This window comes from Heterobasidion irregulare (assembly GCF_000320585.1).
Source record: "Heterobasidion irregulare TC 32-1 unplaced genomic scaffold scaffold_08, whole genome shotgun sequence".
NCBI lineage: Eukaryota > Fungi > Basidiomycota > Agaricomycetes > Russulales > Bondarzewiaceae > Heterobasidion > Heterobasidion irregulare.
In genome coordinates, this window is record NW_009258204.1 from 766538 (window position 1) to 791669 (window position 25132).

General features: G+C 60.6%; 8 protein-coding genes across 8 annotated transcripts; 4 read left to right on the plus strand and 4 right to left on the minus strand.

The window, feature by feature from the left end:
* Positions 1 to 2692: 2692 nt before the first annotated feature.
* cel1 (Esterase/lipase/thioesterase) lies at positions 2693 to 5223 on the plus strand (the record flags this gene model as incomplete). Its single annotated transcript, XM_009550512.1, has 15 exons — positions 2693 to 2920; positions 2984 to 3174; positions 3227 to 3291; positions 3351 to 3363; positions 3417 to 3444; positions 3493 to 3567; positions 3633 to 3640; positions 3701 to 3766; positions 3829 to 3898; positions 3962 to 4229; positions 4279 to 4384; positions 4442 to 4493; positions 4560 to 4810; positions 4882 to 4919; positions 4981 to 5223. Exons 1-15 carry the CDS (start codon positions 2745 to 2747, stop codon positions 5221 to 5223), a joined length of 1650 nt encoding a protein of 549 aa, XP_009548807.1. The 5' UTR covers positions 2693 to 2744.
* Positions 5224 to 5416: 193 nt separating this feature from the next.
* Positions 5417 to 7197, minus strand: HETIRDRAFT_410747 (uncharacterized protein). The gene is made up of 8 exons (XM_009550812.1): positions 6975 to 7197; positions 6871 to 6904; positions 6729 to 6797; positions 6568 to 6640; positions 6374 to 6432; positions 6173 to 6252; positions 5950 to 6080; positions 5417 to 5871 (listed from the first exon to the last, which is right to left on the minus strand). Exons 1-8 carry the CDS (start codon positions 7126 to 7128, stop codon positions 5851 to 5853), a joined length of 621 nt encoding a protein of 206 aa, XP_009549107.1. The 5' UTR covers positions 7129 to 7197; the 3' UTR covers positions 5417 to 5850.
* Positions 7198 to 7350: 153 nt separating this feature from the next.
* Positions 7351 to 7566, minus strand: HETIRDRAFT_324355 (uncharacterized protein; the record flags this gene model as incomplete). Its single annotated transcript, XM_009550813.1, has 1 exon — positions 7351 to 7566. The coding sequence occupies one exon, from the start codon at positions 7564 to 7566 to the stop codon at positions 7351 to 7353; it is 216 nt and encodes a 71-aa protein (XP_009549108.1).
* A 1121-nt stretch (positions 7567 to 8687) lies between these two features.
* HETIRDRAFT_50012 (GDP/GTP exchange-like protein) lies at positions 8688 to 13949 on the minus strand (the record flags this gene model as incomplete). Its single annotated transcript, XM_009550468.1, has 19 exons — positions 8688 to 9181; positions 9247 to 9374; positions 9440 to 9666; positions 9756 to 9917; positions 9988 to 10073; positions 10131 to 10208; positions 10271 to 10709; positions 10777 to 10835; positions 10901 to 11024; positions 11088 to 11357; positions 11429 to 11734; positions 11809 to 11872; positions 11949 to 12253; positions 12343 to 12648; positions 12734 to 12797; positions 12887 to 12957; positions 13084 to 13258; positions 13364 to 13563; positions 13632 to 13949. The coding sequence occupies 19 exons, from the start codon at positions 13947 to 13949 to the stop codon at positions 8688 to 8690; spliced, it is 3876 nt and encodes a 1291-aa protein (XP_009548763.1).
* Positions 13950 to 15599: 1650 nt separating this feature from the next.
* On the plus strand, positions 15600 to 17739 carry HETIRDRAFT_478113 (uncharacterized protein; the record flags this gene model as incomplete). Its single annotated transcript, XM_009550814.1, has 8 exons — positions 15600 to 15892; positions 15946 to 15996; positions 16058 to 16103; positions 16168 to 16201; positions 16277 to 16377; positions 16458 to 16694; positions 16786 to 16927; positions 17068 to 17739. 8 exons carry the CDS (start codon positions 15600 to 15602, stop codon positions 17499 to 17501), a joined length of 1338 nt encoding a protein of 445 aa, XP_009549109.1. The 3' UTR covers positions 17502 to 17739.
* HETIRDRAFT_147314 (amino acid transporter) lies at positions 17471 to 21209 on the minus strand (the record flags this gene model as incomplete). Its single annotated transcript, XM_009550815.1, has 22 exons — positions 20976 to 21209; positions 20911 to 20917; positions 20742 to 20854; positions 20616 to 20680; positions 20514 to 20548; positions 20443 to 20451; positions 20361 to 20372; positions 20269 to 20276; positions 20141 to 20201; positions 20010 to 20080; positions 19933 to 19946; positions 19839 to 19865; positions 19698 to 19780; positions 19500 to 19630; positions 19354 to 19435; positions 19238 to 19298; positions 19116 to 19175; positions 18879 to 19051; positions 18762 to 18820; positions 18692 to 18698; positions 18557 to 18623; positions 17471 to 18481 (listed from the first exon to the last, which is right to left on the minus strand). Exons 1-22 carry the CDS (start codon positions 21149 to 21151, stop codon positions 18138 to 18140), a joined length of 1665 nt encoding a protein of 554 aa, XP_009549110.1. The 5' UTR covers positions 21152 to 21209.
* Positions 21210 to 21307: 98 nt separating this feature from the next.
* On the plus strand, positions 21308 to 22184 carry HETIRDRAFT_453383 (uncharacterized protein; the record flags this gene model as incomplete). The annotated part of the gene is made up of 2 exons (XM_009550816.1): positions 21308 to 21678; positions 21986 to 22184. 2 exons carry the CDS (start codon positions 21308 to 21310, stop codon positions 22182 to 22184), a joined length of 570 nt encoding a protein of 189 aa, XP_009549111.1.
* A 1858-nt stretch (positions 22185 to 24042) lies between these two features.
* HETIRDRAFT_453384 (uncharacterized protein) lies at positions 24043 to 25042 on the plus strand (the record flags this gene model as incomplete). The annotated part of the gene is made up of 4 exons (XM_009550817.1): positions 24043 to 24295; positions 24372 to 24567; positions 24623 to 24792; positions 24858 to 25042. 4 exons carry the CDS (start codon positions 24043 to 24045, stop codon positions 25040 to 25042), a joined length of 804 nt encoding a protein of 267 aa, XP_009549112.1.
* Between the last annotated feature and the right edge of the window lie 90 nt (positions 25043 to 25132).

Here is a 25132-nt window from a genome sequence, read left to right on the forward strand (position 1 = left end):
GTGTGCGCAATGAGCAGTGGCTATAATAGGTCCTGTTCATCGAAGGGCATTCCGTCGTGCGAAGCTTTCCATGACGACCTTCATGTATTTTTTGGCTGACCATTTTTGACAGCCTGCCCTATCCGCCGAACGGAATGTTCGAGCTAGCCTTCCAATAGGCGGTAAAGTTGACGACGAACACTTCCTATATAACCTCGCCTCTGGGTGTCCTGTGTCTATCACCTATCCCGCGGGGATGTCTACCTGTGCACCTGAAGCTCGAAACGCAGAACTCTCGACAGTGAGAAGTGAAGCCAAGGTGGGAATGTCGCGGATGCAGTCCTGCCTGGTCGCAATGTCAAGTATTTGTGGACTCTTCGAGCTCGCCAGTCGGTGTCGATGGGCGATGTTACTGAGTGCCATACAGAAGCTTCAGCGTAGCACCTCTCCCCGTCACGACGACTGGGAAAAACACCTGGCCTGTTACAGCATTGTGAGTGCATCTGAGGCTCGAGATCAGCCAAAAATACACGAAACTGAGATTAAATTCTTTCAGGCTTTGTGCTATCCCGCTTGGATATGCATCCGCAGAGAAGTCTTTCCACGGCAAGCTGTCAGTGTTACTGCATCGAATGCAGAAAAACACTATGTGCGGCTCACTCAGGCTTCATAATTCGGACTATCCGGACGCGTACTTCCCTAGGCATCGTAGTGTCGAAACTGTTGAGAAGCTCGTCACCCTGCTCAAGATCACTCCGTCGAGTAAGCGTCTGTTGCCTCACTATAGCCGATCATTGCAGGATTGCATGCGACTGGAACAGACAACCAGGGTACTGCGCACACACGGGTGCTCAAGCTGCGAGTACTCTTCCATGGGGGGTGGCAGACCGGCGATGTCTCCTGGTTCGTTATTTACATCAATGACCCTCAAGGCTTACGTATATAGTCCTCTTCTTTACCAAAAACCCCTAATCCCTTCTCACTGGCGGTTATGGCATGCACCTATTCTTACTCTCCCTTTGAACCGCGGTACCGAGCGCCCTGTCGCATAGGCTTGTGAATATGTGTGTTATTCTTGCATATCCCCATTATTCTATTCCTCTCAATATCGTCCATTCATGGATAGCTGTCTTCAGGATTGTGCAGACACTGGGGCTCGTTTGCCAAACGAATCACTCGCCTTGAGGCCAGGAACAACCTGGAGTACCGAATACAGTCTATGAAATAGTCATTCACAATCCTGGTCATCGAAGGTCATCGATTGCTGCTTGGCGACGGAGTTGAAGGCCGGACGCCATGCACCTTTCTGTGGGCTGTGAGGGCAGGCGATGAGTGCAGCATATGGACACCGCTAGATGCCGCTTAAGGAGGTAGCAAATTGGAGAGACAGTTGATAATAGGTGAGATCAATGCTCGATGGCTGCGCTTGTGCAAACTTTGCACGGCAATGCATTGATTTGATATATTGACGTGTCACAGGCAGTTTAATTTGAGCTTTCGACTCTGCTGGCCTTCTTTTCTCCAGTACCTATATTTGACTTTAACTCACGGGACTCAAAGGGGCGTCTGCCATTCCCCTGATACCATCTGCACCTCCTGGCACGAGTTCTCATTCGCCAGTGTTTCTGAGCTTGCACGGAGCCTTACACAAGTTCGCATACTTAACTTCCGCAGTCATCGAAGGCTCTAGGGTCACCTGGTTCACTCCTGGTTCGAATTGAGATCTCTTGAATCTCGAAAGACGTGCCTTTGCTTGGACCTCCAATTCGGTTCCTGAGAGCAAATCCTACACGGTATCACTACGGTATCTGACAAACAATTCAGCGCGTTGTGATTCAGAACTCCAGAACATCCGGTAAACACCGCAGGATGACTGGCGCGTTGCATATCATCCGAATGATAGCCAAGTCGTCGTCAAGTGCAGGTCGCCGTGTGCGCGTCATCAGACGACCTTCCCCACGGGGCCCCACAAGATAGAATTATGGCCGAAAAAGTCAATGAACACCATCGCGAGCTATCACGAGTGACTGGAACGTTCACATGGTCCCCCGTCTTCGCCAACACCTTTCTCCATTTTTCAGACCCATGACTGCTGCTGTTCACTGTGATTCATGTTTTGACGCGTCCGTTGGCCTGAGCGCTGCCAACGGCTACGACTCGTCGTTCCATTCCCGACGCCGAGACGTGTGATTTGACAGATTTAGAGGCCCTTCTCTGTCCTTTTACCTTACTGTTTTCCAAGGAACACAGTATGATGGACACGAGATATATCAGGGTTCCGCGAAAAATGAGTATCCTGGGTTGGGGTTATCACCAATAGAGTAGACTGCCTTCCGGCCATGTTCCTTCTCCCGTATTCAGGCATCTGAGGGGTTTTGTCCAGTTCTTGAAAAAAGATCTCCATCATGTATGGACGTTCGCTGTCCTTCGCTGTCGTTTTATGAATCTAACAAGCAGCCAGGAACACATTTTGGGGAGGAAGGATTCGTGGTCCGATGCAAATTGCAAGTCCGATCTCATGCATGTCCGACGAGCTAGGATCCAGATGGGTTTTCCCCCACGTTTAATATCGCGAAAGTAGATTGGTCCGTGATCGCCATGCTGCTTGGAACACGTCGGACAAATTTACGAAGCTAACGTTGACCAATGCTCATCCCTCTTCTCGCAGCAAGTATTTATACTGCACGGTTGCAAGATGAACGCAGACGAGATCTGCCCTCGTCGCGTCTCTTGGCCCGCCCTCCCCCGAGCCATCTGGCCCAACGATGTCTCGTTTCCTTCGCACTGCAGCGGTCCTTCTGGCCCTCGAAGCTGGCCTCACTGTCGCTGCACCGACTGCGAGAGCAACCGGTCCGACCGTGAAACTCGACAATGGAACGTTCGTCGGCACGACGTCCGGCTCTGTGTCGAAGTTCCTCGGCATACCGTTTGCACAGTCACCGTGAGTGTCGGACGTTCATTGTGTACCTTTCTTTGACTCACAAGAACGTTTGGCATGTTTTAGAACAGGGGATCTTCGATTTCGCCTTCCAAAGACGATTGATCCTTACACGGGAACTCAGACGGTCTCTGCGTTCGGCCCAGCATGCCCACAGCAAGAGATTACTCTGCCCATCAACAATGCATTGGCTCAAGACGCTATCGACTTCATTGTGAACGAACTCTACAGCGTCGTCAGTCCGTCGAGTGAAGATTGTACGTAGTCTCTCGATGTATCTTTGGCAGTGCGCTGACGATTTCCTTGCAGGTCTCACGCTCAATGTTGTCAAGCCAGCATCTGCGACGGCATCCTCGAAGCTGCCAGTCGTCGTAGTACGTGCAGATTCTCTGCATTCTTTTATTGCCGCTGAATTTTCCTGCTCGAATCTTAGTGGATTTTCGGCGGTACGCTCTTTTCCCATATAGCGTTCCTAGTTGACTCAAGTCTGGACTCGAAGGCGGTTTCGAGATCGGGGGAACTTCGATGTGAGCACATTTTCCCAGGCCTTAGCTCTGTCATTTATAAGTCTACAGCTATGATGGCGGGAGCATTGTCCAAAAGTCCATCGACCTGGGAGAGCCTGTGGTCTACGTCAGCATGAACTATCGGTTCGTTTTGCATATTCATCTCTCTCTTCTTGATCTTGGCCTCTCTAACTGCGACTCGATCTCAGCGTTTCTGGTATGTATATCAAACACGAATGTTGCCTGCGCCAGAGTTGAACACCTGATTTCCTCCAAGCCTTCGGCTTCCTGGCCAGCGAAGAAGTGAAGAATGCAGGGATTGGCAATCTCGGTCTCCAGGATCGTACGTCTACTTCCAAGATCGATTGTTTCGAACTTTGACTCAGGGATGCATTCGATGCCCAGAACGCGAAGCCTTGCGATGGATCCAGAAGTACATAGGTGCCTTCGGGGGCGATCCTACCAAGGTGACCATGTACGTCGCCATGCCGGATCTCTCTGCGCTATGCACTAACGCCGCCCGTCTCTTAATCCATAGCTGGGGTGAGAGTGCAGGCGCGATCTCCGTTGCGCTTCATATGATCACCAATGGAGGCGACACCGAAGGACTGTTCCGTGGAGCGTTCATGCAGTCCGGCTCGCCCATACCTGTCGGTGACATCTCAAACGGCCAAAAATACTACGATGCCCTCGTGGACGAAACGGGATGCTCTGGAACGGCAGACACCCTGCAATGTCTGCGAGCTGCGCCTTATGGCACGCTCAAGAGCGCCGTGGACAAGTCCCCGATGATTTTTGCTTACCAGGTGAAATTCATCTTGCGTGTTCTCAGCGGCGAGGTATTGACTCGGCTAGTCTCTGAACCTTGCATGGCTTCCGCGTGTCGACGGCACGTTCTTGACGGATACGCCATTCAATTTAGTCCAGCAAGGCAGTGTTGCAAACATCCCGTTCATAACAGGTGCGGTGTGACACGTCTTTCGAACAAGCGTTGTATCTAAGTATGGTTTCATGTCAGGCGACTGCGACGACGAAGGAACGCTGTTCTCCCTCTCCAACACAAACGTGACGTGAGAACCTTCAGTTTCGTCCAAATAAACGAGATCATAACATTGAAAAACTCACCGCATGGTCAGCACGGACGCAGATGTCAAAGACTACATCTCGTCGATCTACCTCTCGACGGCCTCGAGCGCCGATGTCGACCACCTGCTTGACCTGTACACGGACGACATCACCAAAGGATCCCCATACAGCACCGGCATCCTGAACGCTATCACTCCGCAGTTCAAACGTCTGGCGGCCTTGCAGGGCGACGTCGTCTTCCAGGCCCCACGACGCTTCTTCCTCAAGAACCGCGCCGACAAGCAGAACGCGTGGTCCTTCTGTGCGTCCTGCCCCTTCACTGATGCCTATTCCTGTATAGTTGTAAATGATTGGCTGACGCTGGTGAAACAGTGAGCAAGCGTCTGAAACTGCTTCCCGTGCTCGGATCGGTGAGTCTCACTGGATGATCTACGCAGCAGGGCGACGCTCACCGCCCTCGATCTATCAAAGGTCCACGCCTCCGACCTCCTAAACGTCTACGGATCCGGCGACATGGTCGACTACCTCGTCCGCTTCGCCGCGACGCTCGACCCGAACGGCAACACCGGGATCAACTGGCCCCAGTACACCACCGCGTCCCCGCAGCTCCTGACGTTCCAAGACGGCCTGATCCCGCTGACGATCACGCAGGACACCTACCGCCAGGCGGGCATGGAGTTCCTGATGCAGCTCTCGTTGGTGAATCCGCTCTAGGCCGGGGACAGACAGCGACCTGCTTGCTCACTCGCTTGTGCCTCTCCCGAGGATGCAGGCCATCGGCGACGGGCTGTGTATCCTATTGTTATGCCGCCGCAGGGCGTCCGTGTACCAGAACTTGTATTTTATACCCAGTGCCGCAGCGCACCTCGTTGGAGGCTGTATTGATGACCGTTTGGGCTGAGGTCAGATATTGTATGGCAGGGGTCGTGCGATTGCAATACTCGTACGCCAAGAGCATCCAATAGAAAACAGCGATAGTTCGACGCGCAGGCATGTGCTGCGTGCGTATGTGCGTATGTGCGTGAGTAAATTCGGGTTGTAGATAGTCTATGCTTGTGAACGAAGAGGGCAAAGATACATGAGCCAGCCGTACATGATTTAGATTTCGCCGAGGCGTTCGATGGTCCCTCTACACAGTCCTACTCGGTAGGTAGGTAGGTGGGTCCTAGAGATAGAGTGAACAAAACACAGGTGGAAGCGAAGAGGGGAGAGGAAAGTCCAGTGGTCCGATAGTCCGAGTGTCATTTCGTCCGTAACAGCGTCATCGAGATCATTCCAGTGTCGGGATGCATTGCTACTAAAGTCTGACCTTGAGAGGTCGATGTTCGTATGATATCCGGCTCAGGCGGTTAGGAAGAGCCACTGTATACACGAGCACGGCAGGAGATCCCAATTAAAAACAAGGCAGGCAAGCGGGTGTAGATTCAGTGAGGGACGCACCACGGCCGAGGCGGGGAAGGACGCGTGCGCGTTGTACGCCGCCAGGTCGCCCGTCAGCACCAGGAAGTTGTTCCGCAAGTCAAACGCGACGGTCGTCGTGGGCTTAGTGTTGTCCGCGTCGACCCATTGGGCTGTGAGAACGGGATACCAGGCCAGCCCGTGAGCGAGGTCGCGCGAGAGGTGCCAAGTGGAACGTGATAGGCGATAAAGAAGAGACGCGCACCTGTGAGGTTGCCGGTCGCAACATCGAGCGACCAGATGGAGGAGGTTGGACCTTTCTGGATGGCGCCGAAGGCGACGGTGCTGTGGGGTGGCGAGAATATATATATGTGTGTCAGAGCCGTCATCCAAACAGGATCATATCATCAGAGAAGATAGGACTGTGAGAGGATCGGAGAGATGAAGGTCAGTGTGTAGTACGTACTCATAGGATCCAGGACCGATGCTGCTGGTACCGTTCCCGCCAATGTAGAAGTCCGCGTTCTAGCCAAGAGCACAAAGATACCAGAACGAAACGAATGGAACGAAACGAATGGGATGAAGTGAATTAAACAAGGACGCGGGAAGACACAACCATTGAATGAACGATGTCGAGTATGAAGAGGCGAGAAAGCTCACGGTTGCGCGCAGGTTGCCCTTGAAGAACTGAACCTTGAGATCGTTGTCCGCCGAACCGAAGTTGACACCGGTGCTAGATGGATTAAAATCCGGCATATATGCATGTGAGTATGTGGCGCGGTTTAAACAAGATGTTTGGTCTTGAGGGATTGGGTACGCACGCGTTGTTCTTTGAGATGTATCCGACAGTGCTACCGTTCGTGTTGCGAACCTGGATGGTGCCTGAGGGTCTATACAGGACTCAGATTCGTCAGAGTTCGTGTACAACATGGGATAGCATTTGTCGATGGACTGTGCACGTACAGAGGCGTGTTCGACGGTCCTCCACGCTTCGCAGCTGGAAGATGTCCGAGGCACGGTCATTTGGTATTCGCACTGAATTTATTGCTCGCACAGTGAACACGCACCGTAGACGGGGGTGCCCGACCGTCGCACGGGCGGGAGCGGTGGCATGTTCCTTCTGAGGCGCTCCGCGTTGGTGAGCGCCGCGGCTGCGCGGATGGGAGCGAGCGCACAGAGAAGGGCGCAGAGTGAGAGGAGAAGAACGATGGGTCGGTACATGATGTGCGCGTCGAGTTATGAGTGAATGTGTCGGGATCTATAAGATGGCGGAAGGAGAGGGAGGGAGGGAGAGAGGGAAGGAGGAACAGGGCCCGCGAAGAGCCCCTTTATATCGTGCACTGGCCCTTTGTGTTGCACAGGCCTCGAGGCCGAAACAATGTCACGGCGGCGGGATATGATGTCGATGATGGCGTCTCACGGTCGGAGGAGCACAACTTGTTTCTAATGTTTAGGGGTTCCGTCCCCGAGTCCAGATTCCAGATCTTTCTGTCGCCTCCATCCGTTCCTCGTCGCCCCGATCCAGCTTTCGAGCTCTCCGCACAGCGTCTTCCTAACGCGACGGCGTCCTCGGCCTAGTTTATTGATACGAAAGAAGTGCGCACTGCAGGCGTCGCCGAAGCGTGCGAGTGTGAGGAGGACGGCGGAAGGCACAGACATGCGGACAGGGCGTGGCCGCTCGACACACTCGGATCTGCGCAAGGCGCCTTGGCCGCCAGGTACGCCTACTGGAGCCCGCCTCCATGGAGCTTGATGGATGGATTGACGCTGAGTGGTGTCGGGGAAAAGAGACCGGGGAGGGAACGAGGGAGTCGCGGTCAATACAGTTTCGCGATCGTTTGACGGGTGGGGATGAGGACAGCGGCATCGCGTTTCCTGAAAGGCTAGTCCCGTGCGGGATTGGAGCCTCCGAGTTTCCACGCGTTCTGGGGTCAAGACAGCAGTTTGAGACCGGCGCAACGGTCAACCATGGGTCTATGACAGAGGTCAATATCTACAGTGCCCAGTCAACGACTCAACGACGGAGGCTCGGATTCTGTTCGTCGTTCGACAAGTCGCGGTCTCCCTGGGAAAGATCTCGACAAGTCACTTACTGGCCATGGATTTGCTCCCGAAACTCACAGAATGCCGTTAAAATCAATCATGAGCACGTTTTTCTTCAATTTAGAATCTAAAATGCTCCGCAGATGTACCTGAGTCCCCAGGATGCTACCACCCACGGTATAGTGTACCCATTTCGTTTAAATGTCCAGGATCATACAGTACTCGTACACCATCGGCAGGATGGCATCGACCGGCCAACTCCTCCGATGAAAGGACCGGAACGCAGTAGAAACGTACGCTCTAGAGCAAACGATGCGGCATGAATCGAGCGCCCCTCCACGTCCGTATCCGTCTTTAAATAGCTTTGATAACCCGGTCTCCGCTGCTCTACTCTAAGTAAAGGAGGCCAAAGCGCACGGCGCAGTGCACACGGAACCTCGACGCGGATCCGAGCCCCACCCCGGTTGCGAGGTGAGCCCCGGATCCGATACGCAACGAAAAAAAAGACGACGACCACAACGACAGAAGACAGAAGACGGAAGACGGAAGGCGGAAGACAGAAGACAGAAGACAGAAGACAGAAATAAGAACTAAAGGGATGTAAGACAGATCACCGCTGGTGGTACAAAAGCAAACGACGCGGCGCCGACGATCAGACCGACCGACGCGAAACGAAGCGAAACGCACACAAACAGACCGCCCCTCTCCAGCCTCCTCCTCGAACCTCGGCGCCCACCTCACTGGTACGAAGGCGCCAGCTGCGGCGAATGCGGCGGCGACCCGCCCGACATCCCGCCGTGCAAAAACGTCGTGCGCTGCGTCGGCGACGCGATCTTCTCCGGGAGGTACAGCGGCACCGTCGGGATCAGCTCAAACACGTGCTGCGCGACCGCCCGCCCGCCCGCGCTCGCGCTGCCCGCCGCCGTCTCCGTCGAGCGCATCACGCCGTGCACGCGCGCCTCCTGCGACGCGCCCTCCTCCCAGCTCCCGCCGGGCCCGGGGACGAGCGGCGCCGCGGACGTCCCGCGCCCGTCCCAGATGCAGCGCATCTCGTTCCCCGGTATGATCTGGCACAGCCGCCCCGTCTCGACGTGGCGGACCTCGATGAAGCGCGAGTCGAAGAGGAGCACGTACGGCGGGTGCCACGCGACGCGCTCTGCCGTGCCCTCCCACTCGATCGTGTTTTTCGTGCGGCTCGGGTCGCCGTGGCGGTTGACGTACAGGCCGAACTCTGATTTGGGGGCCACGACCGTAAGACGATCGGGACAGAGGCCCGGCAGGACAACGACGACGCACCGTCGTAACAAAGCAGAAACTCGTTCTCGCTGGAGCGGAACATCCCCATCGGGCGACACGACTCGCACCGCTTGGCCAGCTTTTCGTGGCGCGGGTCGTCGCGCTGCGGTATGGTCACGCTCTTGAAACTTACAAAAACGGCGGCGTGAGCAAAAAAAAACAAACGACGGGGGCTGACGCGACGAGAACTCACTCGGACAGGTCCATGATCTCGAAACCCTTCGTGCACAGGATGGCGATCCGCGCCTTGAGGAAGATGAGGTCGTATGACTCGGAGGGCAGGAAAAAGTCCCGGTACACCCTGAACCACTCGGAGCGCGGCTGGCGGAAGCCGAGTCGCGAGCTCAGCGACGCCGGCGCCTTGGCCTTCTCCTGGATCTTGCCCACCACGGGCTCAAGCACGCGGAACACGCTGTCGAGCTGCGACCGCCGAAAAAAAAAACAAGAAAAAGCCCCCCCGCCGTGTGAGAGACGGCGCGCTGATGCACGGACAAACAGAGCCCACGCACCCCTTTCTTCTTCATGTAGATGACGAGCGTGCGCCCGCTGAGGCTGCCCACGCTGAAGAAGTGCACGTCCTTGTTGCCGTTCAGCTTTTGCGGCGTCTGCGACGTGCTCGCGCTCTGCGGCGACGACGGAACGAGCGCCTCGATGTGGTACGCGAACAGCGACTAGGAATCAGAGGCCGACGAGGCGTGAGCCAGCAGCGCGCGCGAGAGAGAGAGAGAACGAACGACCGACCTTGTCCGCCAGAACGAGGAAGATGCCAAAGTCTTCGAGCATGGCGCACTGCGTCACCATCTTCAGATGGAGCACGCGCCGCATCGCTGTTCGAGCCAACAAACCGTCAGCAAAGCCGTCGACACGCCCTCAGAGCCACGTACATCGCGCGTCGTGCCGGAACCCGATCCAGACGCCCTCCGCGCACCCGACCGCGACCAGCGCCCGACCATCAGTAGTCGCTGAGAAAACCCCCCCGCAAGTCATCAGCACCCGCACACCCGCAAAGACGAGGCGGACGCACTGAACGGCACGGAGCACGTCACTTTCCCCGTAAACGAGTTCTCGCTGTTCCACGAGCTATTCGCAGGCTGCGCCAGCGCCGACGGCACGAGGAACGTGTCCGTGCTGAGCGTCTCGACCTCGAACACGCGATTCGACTCCTGCACGACCTTGCGCAGCCCGATCGCCTCCTCCAGCTTCTCCTTCCACTCCGCGCGCGCCTGCGCCGAGTCCGCGAACAGCGTCCACGGCCCGCCCAGCCGCCCGTTGTAGAAGATCGTGCAGGGGTACACGAGCCGCGAGTCCCCCGGCGTGTCCGGCGTCGTCGCCGTCGGCATTGGCCCCGGCACCTCGCCCGGCGTCCCGCGCTCGCCGCCGCGCAGCCCGCGGAGGATGCCCGTGCCCCTCTGCGTCGGCAGGTCCGAGAAGCTCGCGAGCGTGAGCAGGTCGAGCGGAACGGGCTGCACACGCGCGATTGGTCAGCAATCCGCCCTCGCGGCGAAGTAAAGAGGACTCGAGCGCGCTCACTCGACGGTTGACGTGGTATTTCGTGACCCCGTCCTTCTCCTTTGGCTTCGTCATGACAACTGCAACGGCACACCGTCAGTCGAGCGTCGTCGCGCGGGCTCGCGCGCGCGCGGGGGGTGCTCACAGTAATTGTCAAACAGCAACACAAACAGCTCGCTCCACCCGCTCCACTCGAAGCCGTTGTCCGGCTGGCGCAGCAGCTTGCCGGTGTATATGAGCGACCTGTTCTCCGCCAAAAGGTCCATGTCCTGCCCGGGCAGAGTATATCAGACACGCCGTCGACGGAGGGAGGGAGAGAGTGCGGCGCTCACCACGACCTCGCCGGGCTTGAACACCAAATTCGCGTTGTAGCGCCACAGCTCGACCTTCTGGTTCGCGGACGAGACGCCGGGCTGCGTCTCCTTGAGGAGCGACTTGATCACCTCGATCACCTGCGGGATGCTGCCCCGGTCCTCGTGGTCGTCGGCGCTCGCCTCCATGATGCCCTTGAGCAGCAGCTCGTAGCGCGCCAGGCGCGGGATCGGCCGGTTGATGAACGACTTGAGGTCCAGCCTGTTCGAGTCGGGGTGGCGCGTGCATTGCTGCGCGCGCCGCGTCGCGTCAAGACGGCGCAGAGACGGAGGGAGGGAAGGACGGAGGGCGCGCGACGCACCTCGACGAACGCCTTGAACAGCGGGTTCGTGTTCATCTCGTCCACGATCCGATACTCCGCGATCGGGTAATGCGTGACGTACTCCATGTACGCCTCGCGCCAGTTGAGCGCCGCGTCGAAGATGGCGGCCGTCACGCTGTGCACGACCGGGTGCTCGTCGCGCTGCACCGCGTGCATGCGGTCGAGCAGCCGCCGGTGGTGCACGTGCAGCTCCGCGAAGTTGTGGAACACCTCCGCGATGAACGCGCCGAGCCGCTCGCGCGGCACGATCGGCGGCTCCGCCTCGCGCAGCGGCTGCACGTAGATCTGCGGGGGATGCGGCGGCGCGCGGGGGTGAGCAGCTGCTGGGGAACAGGGCGCCGAGACGGACGGGCACGCACGACTTCGATGTTTTCGAGATCCCGGACGTACTGCATCTCGCCCTTGATGAGCTCGAAGATGATGCTGGCCACGGCGCAATCAGCGTGAAACATCAATCAATCGGGCGCGCACACGCGAGAGAGAGAGAGCGGGTACGCACGCCTGGCGCTTCTGTTCCTTCTTCGCGATGTCCGCGCGCGCCTCGTCCGAGACGAGGTTAAACCACTCGTACTTGCCCGTCGGCCCGCGGCCCATCGCGTGCTGGAACGTCTGCAGGTGGCACACGCCCTGCAGGCTCTTGAACGCCGCCGCGGCCTCGGTGAGGTAATCGCGGTCCGGGTTCTCCTCCGCCGTCTCCTTGCAGATCGCCTCGAGGATGTTCTCGTACCGCTGCAGGTGCTCCGACGGCCGGTTCAGGAACACCTTGAGGTCGATCCGGCGCGCGTCGGGGTGGCGCCCGCATTGCTGGCGCCGCGACGCGAGGCGGGGCGGGGCGGCGTGGTCAGCGACGACACGACACGACACGGCGAGGGGGCACCGGGGCGCAGACTCACCTCGAGGAACAGCCTAAACTCCGCATTCGCCTCGGCCTCCTCCTTGAGGCGCTTCTCCGCCAGCGGCAGGTGCCCGATATACGTCGGATACACGAGCCTAAACTCGGTCGCGGCCTCGAGCAGGATATCGCCGACGCGCTGGACGACGACCGCCTGCTCGCGCTGGCGCACGTTCATGATCTCGAGCAGGCGCCGGTTCGCCTCGCGCACGGCGGAGAGGTTCCCGAAGACGTCGTCGACGAGCTCGTCGAGCTCGTGCGGGGAGACGACCGGCGGGTCGGCGTAGCGCAGCGGCTTGATGAAGATCTGTGGGGTGCGCGTCAGCGTCGCGGTGCATCCATCGTCGAACGGGACGGGGCGGGACGGGACGGGGAGGGGAGGGGGTGCGCACGGTCTCGATGAGGTCCAGATCGCGAATGTACTGCGCCTCTTTGCTGACCAGCTTGTGTATGATCCTGCGCCGCCGTCCGTCAGTCCAACACGACGCGTTGGCGGGGCGAACGCACACGGGCGAAAGAGAAAAAAAAAGGGGGGGGGGGCGCACTTTTGGCGGTTGATCTCGCTCTCCGGGAGCGACTTGAGCAAGTCGGGGTCCGCGTCCCACTCCCCGTCGCCCTGCAAGCAAACATCAAAGTGAGATCGCCCCGCGCGGGCCAGGACAGACGGACAGACGGGCGCGCACGCACCGTCGTCCCCGCAATCTCGGGCACCGGCGGCTCCTCCTCCACGATATCCTTCTACACAGCGCGTCAGCGGCGCGCGCGGCGGGCAAGAAAAAAAAAGGAGAGAGAGACGCACGCGCGGGCGCCGCGGGCACGCGAACGAGTAGCACACCGCGCCTTCGACGCAGCTCGGGGAGTAGCACTTGGTCAGGACAGTAATCACGCTCGTCGGCAGCTCCTCGCGCTCGACCGCGCTCTCCGCCATGAGCCTCTCCACGCCCCGCCCCTCTCCGCCCCCGGCCCCGCCCCCGTCCCCCTCCCCTTCATATTGGCCGCCGTCGCCGCTCCCGCCGGCGGACCCGGCGCCGCCCTCCTGGTCGTCGAGGAACATGTACACGTCCTCGACGCCGTCCTGCAGGACGCGCCCGCCCCACTCGACCTCGTAAAAGAAGAGCTGCGACTGGAGGCTGCGCGCGACGAGCAGCGCGATCGTGCGGTCGCCCGTCGCGACGCCCTGGTTCGCGAGCAGCTCGCGGCGGATCTGCGACTGCAGCGTCGTCTGGTGGCGGCGCGCGAGTGAGTGAGCACAGGTGAGCACGAGGGGGGAGAGGCAGAGGGGGCACGCACGACGATGTCCTTGCCGGTGAACGCGCGCGGGTACGGTATAGAGCCCTTGACGTGCGTCCCGCGCGGGACCCTATCGCGCAACCACACCGCGATATTGCTCAGCAGCGCAAAGTTCACAAACACGTCGTCGAACTCCTCGTCCGAGCCGTACTCGTCGTCGTCGTCGAATGCGCCGCGCGCACCGCCACCGCCGCCGCCGCCGCCGCCGGGGCCGCCGGGGCCGAGGCCGCGCGCGTCCGGGTAGTCGTACTCGTACTCGTACTCGTCCGGGTACGCGTACGCGTTCGCGGCGTCCTGGAGCGCCTCGGCGCTCTTCATCGCGACCATCGTGCGCTCCATCTCGACCGCGAGGCGCGAGCGGCTCTCCGAGGCGCCCGTGCCGGCAGTGCCGGCGGTGCCCAAGGGGGCGCCGTCGGAGACGGAGACGGTGATGGAGGGCGAGCGGTGGGAGTGGGCGCCGAAAGAGTCGCCGCGGGCGATGGAGGACTGGGTGGGGTTCGGGTGGTGGTAGTACGGGTCCTTGGTGGCGGTGGAGAGGGTGGTGGCGTGGGTGGAGGTGGTGAGGTTGCGCTCGAGGGCGGCGGCGGCGGTGCTCTGGGAGGTGGAGGCGGTGGAGGTGGCGGAGAGCGAGCGGCCGACGAGGGGCCCGCTGCCCGCAGAACCTGGGGGAACAAAAGGCGTGAATACGAGGTGCAGCGGTGCAGGAGGGGAGAGGACGACGGACTGCCGGACATGGGCCGGGCGAAGCCGCGGGTGCCGGGCGCGAGGATGTCCTCCGAGGACGGGCGCTTGTCGATGGTCTGGCGGATGGCGAGCGAGGCGGCGCCGGTGTCGGAGTTCTTGCTGGGCAGGGGCGGGGGCGGGGGTATGGTGGCGGGGCTGGGTGCGCGGGCGTCCGCAAAGTAGGGCGAGTCTGCAAAGATGCTCGCGGCGAGGTCGCGGTCGCGGTCGCGGTCGGGGGACGGGCCGGCGGGGGAGTAGCCCGGGATGCGGGGCGGGAGGGCGCCGGCGGGGGGGCGGTGGGCGGAGGACGGTGGGCGGCGCCACGTGGGGTCTGGCTGGGTGTTGGGGGTGGTGGGGGTGGTGGGGGGGAGGGACCTGCCTCCTGGGGAGCGGTGGGGCTGCTGCGGGTAGGCCGGGGCGTCCGCGGGCTCGGGGACGGGGATGGAGTACTGCATCGAGTTGGCCTGGCGGGTGTGGCCGGGGTGGAGCGTCGGCGAGGGCGTGCCCTGGGAGCTGCCCGGGCGCAGGGCCGAGGCGGGCGGCGGGGGGGCGGCGGCGGAGGGGAGGCGAGTGTGTGCGGGGCGGGGATCGGAGGGGAGGCCGCGGAAGGGCTTGGGGTCGTGGGCGCGGCGGGGGCTCGGGCTAGGGCAAGCGATGGAAGATCAGCAGATCGCGGGCGGCGGGAGAGACGACACACACCTGTCGGCGGCGGGCGGCGGGGCGGGGCGGTAGTACGGGTGAGGCTCGGGCATGCCGACGGCGACGGTGGGCGAGGGTGCAGGGGACGCAGAGGCGACCGAGCCCGAGGAGGCCGAGCCTGGGGGACGCGGGAGGGGGCGGACCTTGGGCGTCGGCGTCGACTGGTAGGCGGACATGGCTGGGCTGGGCAGCGGGCGGGCGGGGTCGCGGGGGCTGGTGGTGGTGGCCGTCGTGGTCGTCGTGGTCGTCGTCGTCGCGGTGGGTCGCGAGGGGCGCGGGCGGGGGGCGTCGACGGTGGCGGACGGGCGGAGCGGGGAGTCAGCGGGCGGGGACTCCTCTGCAAAGCCTGCGAGGACCTGGTTGTAGAGCTCCTGGAGGTCGGCGTCGCCGGGCGGGGCGGGCGGGGGTGCGGCGGGGGTGTTGGCGTTGTGCGAGGCGATCGCGGACATGGCGAGAGTCAGCCTGCCCGGCCCCGGACACGCCACCCAGCCCACGCACGCACGCACACGGACCCCGCACACCCCCGCCTCCTCCTCCTCCTCGCCCATGCACCTCAAGTCCGCCTCTTCCGTCCGCGACCCCGCTGCCCGCGCCCCTCCCTTTGGCTCCAGGTCCGTCCCCCCCGTCTCTCTCTCTCTCTCTCTCTGTCGCCGGCACCCACCGCCCGCCCGCAGGCTGCTCACCGACGACGCCGACGTCTGGTCCCAGAATGCGTGGGACCACGTCCCGCCCCCCGACGACCAGGACCACCTCGTCGCCGCCTCCCTCGCCCGCCAGCGCGCCGCACCCGTCCCCGACCACGACCAGCAGAAGTACAACGCCACCCCCGCCCGCCACTGGTCAGTCCCGCGCCCGCGCCCGCGAACACCGGCGTCCGCTCACCGTCCTGCAGGGACAACTTCTACCAGATGAACGCCGCCAACTTCTTCAAGAACCGCAAGTGGTACCGCACACCCCCGCCCCCGTCCCTGCGTGCGCCCCCCGCTCACCCCGCTCACCCACAGGCTCCCCCTCGAGTTCCCAGAGCTCGTCGCCGCCGCCCAGCCCTCCGTACGTCCCCACGCCCCGCCCCCGCGCGCACTCCGCTCACGCCCCGCCCCGCCCCGCCGAACAGGCCGGCCCCCAAACCGTCGTCGAGATCGGATGCGGTGCGTCCCTCCCCGCCCCGCCCACCCCACGACCTGGCCTGGCCTGACCCGCCCCGACCCGCTTTCCCTCCGCAGGCGCAGGCAACTCCATCTTCCCCCTCCTCGCCCAAAACACGAACCCCCACCTCTCCATCCACGCCTACGACTACTCCTCCCACGCCGTCAAGCTCGTCCAGGTCCGTCCGCTCCCCCACCTCCGTCCCTCCGTCTCGTCTCGTCTCGTGGCCCCTCACACCCCGCACCCATGCTCGCACAGAACAACCCGCTCTACGCCGCCCCGCCCTGCGGCTCCATCCACGCCGCAGTCTGGGACCTCGCATCCTCCCCCGCCGCAGACGGCGACGGCGACGGCGGCGACAGCGACAGCGCCCTGCCCCCCGGCCTCGCACCCGCCAGCGCCGACCTCCTCGTCCTCGTCTTCGTCCTCAGCGCCCTCCACCCCCACGAGTGGCCCCGCGCCCTCGCCAACATCCACCAGGCGCGTCCCCTGCGCGTCCCCTGCGCGTCCCCTTACCTCTCCTCCCCTTACCCTCCCACATCCCCTCGCTTCTCACCTCGCACCGCCTAACCACCGCCCCGCGCAGATCCTCAAGCCCGGCGGCCGCGTCCTCCTCCGCGACTACGGCCGCCACGACCTCACCCAGCTCCGCTTCCGCGCCGGCCGCCTCCTCGCGGACAACTTCTACATCCGCGGCGACAAGACCCGCGTCTACTTCTTCGAGCTCGGTGCGTGCCCCCGCCCCGCCCCGCCCCGCTTGCTTCCCTGTATACTCGCGCTCGCCGCTGACGTGCGTCCCCCGCGCCTCGCCCTCGCCCGCGCCCCGCGTTCCGCCCGCCCCGCGTTCCGCCCGCCCCGCGTTCCGCAGACGAGCTCGCGCTGCTGTTCACGGGCGCGCGCGCGCCGGCGCAGACTACGACCGCCGAGCACGTCGTCGAGGATGACAGCGCGGACGCGGACGCGGGCGAGGGCGAGGGCGGGGGCGAGGGCGAGGGCGAGGGCGAGGGCGCCGCCGCGTCCGCCTCGCACACCCCCGACCCCGACCCCGACCCCAGCGCTAGCGCCAGCGCCAGCGCCACCCCCGAGCCCTCCTCCTCCACCCTCCACCCCGCGCCCGCCCCCGCGCCCGCCCCCGCGATCCACCCCTCCCTCCTCCCCGCGCCGCTCCGCCTCCCGCACTGCCCGCCCCACCCGCTCTTCGCCGCCGCCCAGCTCGGCGTCGACCGCCGCCTCCTCCTCAACCGCAAGCGCCAGCTCAAGATGTACCGCGTCTGGATGCAGGCCCAGTTCGTCAAGCTCTAGGATCGCACGCGCGGTGCCGGGGCGCGGTGCCGCGGAGCAGCGTGTGTAGGCACGGGGGGTGGGCCGTGCAGGGGGGGGGGCGAGGTTGGGCGAGAGCAGGGGAGGCTGTCTCGTACGGACGGCGTCGGCGTCGGCGTCGTGCAGGTGTAGCTTATCACTCCCGACTGTAGCCTTTAACCACCCTTCCCCTCGTCTCACAAAAACAACGCCGCATCCGGTGTTTTATTGTGTCTCTTTCCTTTTCTTTGCACGACCGGGCTCGACGTGTTGCCCGCGTCCCCTCATACGCAAGACCCACAGAGCGCGCGTGCGCAAAGCATCGATCGATCGTTGATCGTTGCTCGCGCAGTGATAGAGACAGAGAGACGAGGGAAAGAGCAATAACAAAGTACTATGTACTATATACTCGGACGCCGCCGCGACGGCTCAAGATCAGGACCGCGACATGAATTATCGTATACGCACGCACGCACGCACGCCGCCTACACCCGCTACACAGGCCCGCGCCACGCCTCGCCGCGCCACGCCACTACACAGCTACACGACCACGCGACTACACGACAGGGAACACGATACGGAGACGGAGGGGAGGACGGGGGCAGTCCACGCACGCGACGCGGGATGCGGGCGGGGCGCTCAGAAGAGCACGTTGAAGATCTTGCCGCCGAGCGTCGTCGGCGGCTCCTCGGGGACCTCGGTCTCCTCGACCGACGGGATGCCCGTGACGAAGTCCATCTCGCTCGCGCGCCAGAAGCGCGTGCGCTTGTACACGCGCCACCCGATCCACAGCGCGAAGAAGATCGGCACGTTGATGTACGACGTGATGAAGAGCGACGTGTCCCAGTTGAAGAACACCTCGAACCCGTTGATCAGCACGAACAGGACCGTCCAGAACAGGCCCCAGATCGCGAGCCACGGCTGCAGCGTGCTGTAGTAGATCAGCTTCGTGCGGTCGAGCCCCTGCGCCTTGAAGCCGGCGTCTGGGATGCGGAGGGGCGCGCGGGGGGTGCGTGTGAGCGAGCGGGTCAGAGGGAAAGAGGGGCGGGGAGACTCACAGAAGCGGAGGTAGGTCAGGTTGAGGGCGGCCCAGGTGAAGAAACCGGCGACGGTTGACAAGGACACCTGCCAACGTACATTCTCGTGAGTCAAACGCGGTACGAAAGCGCACGCATTCAGATATCGCTACTCACAAACCAGCTACAGGAGAGGAGGAACCCAGATGAGCAGTTCGTCTCACGAGAGCGAGCTATCAAGACTCACTTGAACACGTTCTGCGATCCCGAGCTGACGTTCATGAACGCGAGGAACGCAAAGCACGACTGACACACGCCGACGGATCAACAACGCATGCGCAGACGGGCGAAGGAAGAGACCTACGCAGAAGAGCACGGCCACGAGGGGCAAGCCGCTCTTCGTGCACTTGGTGAAGATTTTGGGCGCCTGCCCCCGGAGCGCGAGGCCGTACAGGATACGCGACGAGCAGAAGAGGAAACTGTTGCCGGCGGAGAACGCGCTAGTGAAGATGCCTGCGTTGACGATCGAAGGGAGGACTGCAGGCGAGCGACAGAAAGCACAGATCAGTGGATGTCCCGCGCGCAGGTGCATGTCGCCTACTTTTGATGCCGGAACGGGTCATGGCAATAACGTAGGGCGACTGAGTCGCGGTCCCGACGCCTGCAGCGCAAAGGAACGGCGAGTGAGCATCGCAAACCTCAAAAATATAGGAACGATCGCACCGTTCAGCAGGTCTGGGTCGTTGTACGGGACCAACATGCCGGTGATCAGGATGCCCAGGATCTGTATCAGATGTATTGTCAACATGTCTGGCACTGTGAAAGAGAGATGCACGCACGTAGAAGACGACGATGCGGTAGAACACACGGCGAACGGCCTTGGCGATGTTCGTCCTCGGGCTCTCAGTCTCCGACGCAGCGCTGCACACGGACTCAAAATCAGATCCGCCGCCACAAGTACAATAAACGGGTGAAAGAGACGTACATCGCGACGAGCTCCATACCCTGGAAGGAGAACGCAGCCTGGACAAAGACGGAAAGGATGCCCAAGAAGCGGTCCGTGGGCACCGAGCTGACGAGCTGTGCACCTGCGATGGGGCCAGGGTTCTTCCAGTACTAGATCACAGATGGATCGCTTCAGCAAACCGGCGGGGACAAGATGCGGGAGAGGAAGCGGACGAACCTGGAAGCCGCGGCGCGAGTGGTCGGGCCCTCCCCCAAGATCGACGATGAGACCAGTGAGAATGAGACCCGTGATCAAGAGCACTGTGTATGAGATAAGTATTTAGCTCTCGCCGTTGGCAGGTAGGGAAATGAGACATACACTTGATTATGGAGAACACAAACTCGGCTTTGAGGTAGAGCGAGTCGGGTCAGCGTCCCATCGACCACAGCGCAATCATACAAAGCAAGCTTACATTCACCGAACCATCTGACAAGAAGAAACACGGGATGTCAGCGCGGCCTTAGCTGGACAGGGCCCAGATGCACATACCGAACGCCGAAGATATTGATCGCACAGACGCAGACGCAAAGCACGGCGGTGTAACCCGCGGCATGGCCGCTCTGCGACCGAAAGCGACGTGAGCGTCCTCCGACACGCGCTGAAAGGGGATGTGCACGTACGTCGGAATCCCAGAACGTAATCAAAATTTGGGCGGCGGTGATTTCCACAGGCACGGTGATACTGGATGAATGGAGATGTGCTCAGCCAAGCGATCTCGAAAAGGTGGTGTCTAGTTCAGAAGGCTCACGCTTGTGCCTACATGAGGAGGAGATAAGAGTCAGTGATGGGGATATTGTGGAAAGGGGGCGTGTGGGAATCCCGAGGCGGAGTGACACTCACATAGAAGTAGTTCTAAGGTCCGTGAAGCGCCCAGATCACGATGAGAACCGACGTCATGAAGCACGGAAGCGGGGACACTCACCCATCCGACCTACATAGCAATCGCACGAATGAGCGCTGTCGTACCATCGCGAATGCAGAACGAACACTCACAGCGAAACCGAAAGCAGGGTCGACCCAACGAGCAGCTGAAGGACCGGGAATCCGTGTTCGAATCGCAGACTCTTCGCAGGACGAAAGAGGGAGGGGACATACCAAAATGAGGGAAAGTACCCGAGACGGGGGCGTGAGAGGTCATCTCGCCGACGGAGCATAGTGAGCTGAGAGTCGTGTAGTGTTATGAGACGGTGGCGCTTTGGGGAATGCAGGGGGAAGACTCACGCATAAGCGACAGTGCCTATGAGGGCATAGGCGATCAAGGCGCCGAGAGGGCCTGCACCCGAAAGAGCAGCGCCTGAACCAAGGAAGAGACCAGTTCCGATGGTCCCAGCAATCTGAGGTGCAGGGAGAAAAATGAGCTCGGACGACAAGATGCACGGCTGAGACTCACAGCGATCCTGCGGAGAGAAGAGGAGTCAGGAAAGAAAGCGGCGGAGAGAGGGAGAGAGGACGGACATTTGTACATGGCGCTGCTTGAGTCTTCGCTGGACACGGTCGAGGTCGTGTGTGTCGAAGTGGTAGCGGTCGTCGTCTGCGGGGACGACATAGGGGGGGACGGCGCCTTTCTCGTGATCGAGGTCGAGGGGACCGGTGCTGCTGCTGCCATCGAACTTTTCGTTTTCTTTAGACATGGCTGCCTGCAGGGGAGGGAAGCAGGAGTCCGCTCGTCGACGACCTTAGCAGAGAAGGTGGAGGGAGGTGGAGTGGAACGGCAGGCCGTCCACCGATAAAATAGTCTTCGCCCCGACGGCAGCAAATGTACGCAGTGCCTGGCCCGCCGTTAATCCATGTCTGATAAGCCGCCTCCACATGAGATAAGGCATGCATTGCCCTCGACACAGCAGACGCCCGTCCACGCGTCCCACTCGCGTCCCATCCTCTTCGCTCTCCTCAAGCCCCGGCGCACTCGGCTCACATCGTCCCCGTCGACCACCCCAGCCCGACGTACTACGCCCTGTCCGACGACGCTCGGCGCAACGCTGTCCGATTCGAACCTCTCCCACACGATCAACTCGCGGACGCCAAGATCACGACACCGACCGATTCAAACGGGCACGCTCCAATATCAATCGCTCGACTCCAGCTTTGAGAGCACCCGAGACCGCTTCGAGGACGCAAGATACTTGCCTCGGTTGTCCACCATCAAGGAACGCAATTTGTCCGATTTCCTTATGCGGTCAAATGCCTACTGTCCACGAGCAGACCGCGGACCCACAGTCTTATCCTCACGCCTCCGTCCGGCGGCAACATCACGGCTTCGCCAGCACCTCCAGCACCACTAAAACATAACCTCGAGTTTTTTTTTTTGTTTTTGCAACTGTACATCGGTAGAGCAAAACCCAACACCGCAATTTGCGTGATAAAAATAGCTCAGCAGTCCCTCAGCTAGCCTCAGGCTGCGGAAAACTTCCTCTGCAGTTTTTTCCCCCCTCTCTTCCGAATTCGTGATTCAATGTCTCGACCAGCCCGCGGCGGCCCCCGCCGATGGACCTCATCCGATCGATATCAGCCAGCCTCTCCTGCGCGTCGTCATCCTCCACAGATGCCCAGACGCCTAGCTTTCTGGGCTGGCTGAGGCTCCGGCACCCCGGGGGATACACAGAGACCTTGGCGCGCCTCGCTCTCTGTCTGCTTGGGTACAGGCCGATCGAGCAACTCCCCTAAGTTACTTACTTTTAGTCTCCTGGGTCCTGACTGCATGCCAGAGCCTAGTGGTGTTTCGGGTACTTGTGGTGGCGCAGGGTGGCGCACGGTCGGGGTTGCTTGTCGCCGGCGTCACCACCATCACCTGTGACGACCGTTGTAAGAAGCTTTTTGATCTGATGGAGCCTTTGACAGGATAGCCACTGCGAGACTGCGCAAGTGATGCATGATGTCTGCTGGTTCACCAGGTGACTCTTTTGACGACGCGGAAAACGGAGCGAACCAAAAACCAAGCACAGCGGATCGAATCGAACCTCTACGCCGAGCTGTTATGGTCCATCTATCATGCCCGTGCATCCTAAGGCGTTCTATCCACCATCCCTGCGCCAACCATCACCCCCGCGAAGGTCAGATGCTCCGTAGCCAAGGCGCATCGTGCATCACACCCCCAACACTGATTCAGCGCCCTTCACGTTCATTCCCGCATCATCGCCCCAGATCCCGTACTTCTCGAAGCATCCCGCACCCGCGTTCCCGTGCACAGCAGCCGAGCATCTTGTCCCGCTATGTTGCGGCGCAGCTGATCTTTATACATTGACAGACATCAGAGGGTCTGTCATTTGACACTCTTCCTGCGACTGCCATAACATTCTCGCCACGATATGCCCGGTGTGTTTCGTCCCGGTATCATTCTTAGACGGAACCTTTTTGGCTGGCCTTTGGTCAAAATGGTGCGCAAGCACCTACGCTATGCTAATGGCGGTCGGTAGATCGGGAAGCCATACGCTGTAGACGACCAGGCCAGTTCCGGCACCTCTGTCTGACCATCTGGCCGGGCCATCGAAGGCGCCTCCGAACGAGAGCGGGACGAAACGTCTATCGACGAGTTCAGTTTCGCGTTTGTCTACGCTCCGGTACCTGCGGCGCCTTCATATACGAGACGTTAACGGCAATCTTCACCGTTTGTGACATGGGGTTCCACGGCATCTGCCAGGCCAGTCAGACACACCCGGACATGTTCGATGCCCGAGCGCTATACTATCATCAATGTCAGTCAACCCACCATTGGTCGCTTCAAGCCTGGCGACTGCACGCTGCTGATCCTCCCGTGTCTACTCTAACTACGTTTTTCCATGAGTGATATGGAGCCGGTTTGTGAGTCGCTGATAAGTCCGGTTCTGATCATATCTTACACCTCCATAAATCGTTATACGTTCGTCCCTCATTGATCGCCGATACTCTCTAACGCCGGACGAGTTTCATAGAATATGTTGTATAACCCCGATCCTATCGTTAGAGTGCTAATGTCATCCTACCAATGGCAGGGTATTCTCACTGGCACTCAGTGCTGAGCGCTGACCTCCTCGAGGCGATGCATCTTTAGTGAACGATCAAATGCAGAGGCTCTTGGATAGTCCGCACAGGAACTACGCGCCCTTGCGTCGCATCACGCGTTCGGCGTCTAGTCATGTGCTGAAAAAGTGTAATAATTGAATCGCCGCGGCTTTCACCAGACCCCCACATTTCGAATTCGGCGGCGACTTTGCTCCTCTCTGCGTGTAAGTAGAGTTGACAATAAAGATGAAGCATGCAATACTTGCAGCCGACCAGCAAAGAGTGGAACAGCGGACGCTCGGCTACGGTTTGAGCGACATGCGCTGTGCCGCTCTCACGCCTTTGTAGCAGACTTATGAGGAGTCAGAATCTTGCGCGGTTTCAGTGACCAGTGACAATCGATGGCCGTGCACTGATCACAGTGGGCAACACGGAAGGCGTCTAGGTCGGAGTCTAAAATGGCGGGTAAGCGTATGTTTCTCGCAGACTCGTGAGATGGTGGGTGACCTGATCCGCTCGTATCTTGTCGAGTCGAGCAATAGCAATGCGCCGGGTCCTTCATCTGAAGAACGTGACGCAGTGTGCCATGCTCGAGGAGGTCAGCGTCTTCCTTGTCATGGCGAACAAGGTGGATCGTCTCATCGATGCGCTTGTTCGTTTACGCCATGAGCTGTTCAAGGCCCTCTTTGCCTGCCACATTGACATGATGGTTGCCTCCCCACCGCCAAGCACCGCTGATAAATGCATCGTACGCCCCGCAGCAGATCAGCCTTGGTGGAAACCTTGGCTTCATCAAGGTGGGCAGTCGTGAGGGCCGCACCGTTGTTATTTACATGAAAAATAAATGGGTACGCGCTTCCGGCTGTGTCTTAGAAGCAAAGCCTCACTCGGAGACTCGTTATAGGTCGACAGTATATTTTCTTACCCTGCACCCCGTGGCTAGGAAGATCAAGGAGAAGGCTGAGGTGGAGACGCTAGGATCTCGCCTCGGACTTCGTCCCCCCCGTTCTGAGTGGTTCAGGGAAGACAGGAGCTTCTATGTGCCTTCGTCCTTCTCAGAACGACTATCGTACTCTTGCATCATAAGGGTTTCGAAGTTGTTAATCTGCTCATGTAAGCTCTAGGTCACCGTCTGCTTCGCTCTCCTCCCCTTACCGCCGCGCTAGACCCAACAGGGTCGCCATCCCTCGGTTCGATGATTCCCGCTGCGATGAGCTGGCCAAGCGCTGCAGTTCCCGCAGGCCGATGGGCATGTCCCGCGTGCGCAAGAATGAGTACTTGCTCTGTTACAATGGTACGCCTTCGGTTGGCCCCGCCTCGTTTCGCTTGTCTTCCCATGCTGGACCCCTTGTCTGCCAGAGTTTGGCCTATATACAGACCGCCACGGCTGTCCCATCCGCTCGAGAGACACGATTCAGTGGGAGGTCACAGCACAGCGTGTCGCATGGCACCCGCCCTACGTCCATCTCTCTGACTTAGAAGTCACTGAAATACGCCACATCGACACCGGCGGGCTCTGCGATCAAAACTCCTGTGGAGAATGAGCTCGTGCGCTCAGTAACAGGTTGATGTTCACAGCTTTGGTCCCTGATAGTCTCGTCACACTCCGAGTCTTCTATCTCATCTCTCACTCC